This window comes from Centruroides sculpturatus, unplaced genomic scaffold, assembly GCF_000671375.1.
Source record: "Centruroides sculpturatus isolate CEXI.00-Female unplaced genomic scaffold, Cexi_2.0 scaffold1118, whole genome shotgun sequence".
Lineage (NCBI taxonomy): Eukaryota > Metazoa > Arthropoda > Arachnida > Scorpiones > Buthidae > Centruroides > Centruroides sculpturatus.
In genome coordinates, this window is record NW_019385413.1 from 113,732 (window position 1) to 117,862 (window position 4,131).

General features: G+C 30.0%; 1 protein-coding gene across 1 annotated transcript; it reads right to left on the bottom strand.

Annotated features, from left to right (window-relative positions):
- Window positions 1-248: 248 nt before the first annotated feature.
- LOC111638715 (major vault protein-like) lies at window positions 249-1,813 on the bottom strand. The gene is made up of 5 exons (XM_023384472.1): window positions 1,540-1,813; window positions 1,159-1,356; window positions 878-1,019; window positions 592-803; window positions 249-515 (listed from the first exon to the last, which is right to left on the bottom strand). Exons 1-5 carry the CDS (start codon window positions 1,755-1,757, stop codon window positions 266-268), a joined length of 1,020 nt encoding a protein of 339 aa, XP_023240240.1. The 5' UTR covers window positions 1,758-1,813; the 3' UTR covers window positions 249-265.
- Window positions 1,814-4,131: the final 2,318 nt, after the last annotated feature.

Sequence of the window (4,131 nt, forward strand, 5' to 3'; positions counted from 1 at the left end):
ATCGTTAAAAATTAGAAAATTAAGCCTCGTTTAAATACTGGCTCCCTTTCATGGTCGAATGAGTGTTGCCAGCTAAAACACGTAAAAATAATATTAAAGTAGCCAAGACATAGCCAAATATTGTAGCGCCACATCATTAGCGGACATTTGAAATTTGCCGACTAGGACGGTCAGTTAACCGAGGTGGCGGTTAATCGGGGGTCGGATAATCGAGGCTCTACTGTATTACAATAAATGAAAAACTATTAAAAGGAACATAAAAGTTTCATACTGCTTCAATTGTCATAGCATCAACTTTCAATTTAGCTTGTTCAACAGCTGTTTCTGCTTCAATTCTCTGGGCTTCGGCTTTGCTTTTCGCTTCTGCCTTTGCCTGTCCACAGCTTTCTACTGCCATGCTAGCTGCCTGTAATTCTAAGAGATCCTTACGACTTCGTTCAGATTCTACTTCATCGGAAATTCTTTGTCTTTCCAATTTTCCTCTGGCTTCCTGTTCTCTTCTTTCTGCTTCATGTCTATAAAGTATGTAAAATATTAATAAACAAAAAAGTATACATTTAATTAAGCATTTTATCATCATTTTTATGTTACCTGGCAGCTGCTTCTTGACTTTGTGTTGTTATCTCAATTGCAAGTTGTACTGATTTTTGAAGAGAATCCCTAGTTCGCTGATCTACAGGTTCTACACTTTGTATATCTACACTAGTTATTACTAAATTATTCTGTGGAAAGATTAATCTATTTCTGATCTTTCTATCAGAATCATAGCCAAAAACTGCAGCTCTGATGATTGTAGCAGAATTCTGTTTAACAATTCCATAAAATGTTATTGAATTCTCAAAATTACTAAAATGGAGAATCAACAATAATTACTAACCTTATGAAAGTCGTCGAAATTAGTTGATGCTACAGCTCCTCTAATGCGAGATGCTACGGCTTTACAAAGATCACCAATAAAATCTGGAACCGCAAACAATTTAGAAGCTGTCGCTTCATCCTTTTGGCTTACATCAAAGTGCCTAAATAATGAATAACATAATAATTATTGACATAAAATTATTTTCAATTATTTAAAAACAATTATATTCTTAATTTAAATCAAATCAAAGTATCAAAAAACTATTCAAATTTTCTTATACAATTATCTGAAATTTTTACCAATTATATGCAAGCTGAAGTTGTAAGCGAGCATGGTCAGCTGTTTCAACAGTGATGACATCAGTACAAAAATCTGGTCCCAGAAGAAGGCACAAAGACCGAATCACATTAGGCTTTTTTGGCTTGCCACCTGATAAACTTAGTTGTGTAAACTGTTCGTCTGGTCCTAACATAACCAAATCTGGACCAAAAACCACACTATTTTGAAAACGTAATATATAAAAATTATGAACAATTTTTGTGTAATATATTCAGTACTGTATATTATTCTAAACAAATTGAAATACATTTAATTCATAATTTAAATATGAAATAATTTAGAAATTGAATAAAAACTTAATTATAATGGCTTGCTGTATTATTATGAAATTTTCAACTTACCGTGCTTTTTTCCCTTTATAATCATATATCTGAATTGCTGCATTATGTGGCACACGAAAAGTTATTACTCTTGTTTTATCTCTGGAGGAAGCAGAAGCAGCAGAATGTTTATCTGACCACCGTCCACGATCGGCTAACGGATCGTAATGAGCCAACAAAAGTGATTCAACATTTGGTGACAGCTCTTTTTCCCAAAGTTCTTCATCTTGATTAATCATGTAGGTTTCTCCACAGACTGCACGAACCTATTTTAATGTTTTGTTAAAAATAATATAAACTTTAAATTAATTAATAGCTCACTAAATAATATATTTCCTTATTTAAGTATTAAATTAGTTTTATTAAAATAGTATTAAAAAAGTCTGTAATTAGTTTGTGGTGTATCATATATATATAATGTTTTATTAATTGACCTTCTAAGTTATCTGTGATCTCTTCATCTACCTAATTAACATGCACTATTTTCCCTATTCATGTTTGACTTTTCCAACCTATGTGCATTTTCTGGCGAGTTTTGGGCTCAAAGGGTTTTTCTTTTTTGACAAAGGTGAAGAGTGAGACGACCAGGAAGGAACCCGAGGAAGACTCAGGTCAACAGAGATTCAGAGAAGTTGTGTTAGAGAACTGGTGCTATTGAGACATAAAGGAGGATTCGTATATGGATATTTTGTCTCATAGAAAGGTGTCCATGTGGTCAGGTTGTATCCTCTCAATTAACTGTGACAGACATTGCAAATTGCCCAACTTGCTAGACAAAGAAAAGGGATCCTCTTCTAACAATCTTTCTTTAACCTAAGTAACATTAGTTTTAGTTTAATTTAAGTTAATTTTGATTAGCGATTTAAGACGATTCAAACGAATTGCGAACTGGCCAGTTTCGGGACTTGTGTGTAATTATATCTATGAGCATTGTTAACGAGGAGAAATAAACGGTTAAAATTCTGTATTTTAAAAAGATAATGTGTAATATTATGGACAGTTTTGAGATCTGTAATTTAAGTTGACTGGAAATAAATAAATACCATTATCGTATATTTGAAATACGTGATAATCCATGGTGTATTATTTATATAATGTGGTTCTCATTAATCCATGACATCACAAGTTTTTATTTTTAATAATGTTACTGATTATTTTGTTTTATTTTTTAAAAGTTACCACTAGCATTATTACAAAGATTTTATTTGGTAGTGTAATAAAGAAAATTTAAAAATGTATAAGTATGTTTATATGAAAGACTGACATTTGAGTTTCTGCTATTATATATGTATAGACACTGTATATACAGGATGTAGGCAAACATTGTGCCAAGTTATATCTTGCTTCTTCTACTTACTAAATACAAGTACATGAGAGTATAGGTAAACCAGTAGTGCACTAGTTGATGACATAGTTGCCAAATATCCCTGAAACCCTTCTCATGGGATCAAATCCAATCAAAAGGATTCTGAATTTTGAAAGACAGCAGCACAGTTTAAACTACGAAGTCTTAGAGCATCTCAAAATTAGTACAAAATGTTTTGGTCCACTTAATATGCTTCAAGAGGAAGTGGTGGACATTCAAAAATAGGAGGAGAAACAAGTGTTGTGGAGTCAGTAAATTTCTTTCGACTCCAACCTCAAAGTTAACTATTGATATTTGTAAAATGTGAAGTAAAAAAAATACACTTTTTAATTAATTAGTATCTAAAGAAAAACTATTTTTTTCACAAAATGAACTTGCCCCACTTTCAAAATCAACCCTTCCTATATTAACTTCACAATAAAATATGATAAAAAGAATGTTTTCATATTTTTATGTGTTTCTTTCATTTTTTCATTTATAAATTATTTCATAAATTTTGTATAAATGCATTTTTATATATATTTAAGTATAATAAAACTTTGCTGTTTTAAATCCAGTTTCAAAAAGTTTTTATTAATTTAACAAATATGAATATGATATGCAAACTTATTTCAATAATTTTTATACAAATTTTAACAAATATTTGGAGTGAATGCCTATTTTGTTGAATGCCTACACATGTACGGAGCTGGACAAAACTTTAAAGACTAGCAACAATTAAGTTGCTAGTCTTTAAAGTTTTTAAATTAATTGTTTAGATGGTCTTTAATTAGACCATCTAAACAATTAATTTTATTAGAATTATTGGTTCAGTCATGCTTTAAAAAAGTAAAATAATAAGATTTACAGAATAATGAAAGAAGTATTGGAATATTTCTTTCAAAAAGTAGAAAATTAGTTAATTTAAGTTAACAAAACTTGAAAGATACCTGAAAAAAATAACTTCAAATTTTCACCTAAATGTAAATAAATAAGAATGTGTAGGTGTATAAAATGATTTACATATATTTGTTTACAAAAAAATTGTCAAACTTGGGGAAAAGTGTAAAACTTAAAGGAACAAAGATAAATTGATGTTTTATGTTACAATTACAAAATTATCATGCTGTTGCTGCCCAAATAGGAAGAAGACACAATTGTATTAATAACCTTTTTTAATATAATTGTAAACAGCTTGATGAAACAACTGTGGAAGTTTAGAGGCAAATNTATTCTAATAGCAGATGTATTTAGATAAGTAAATAATC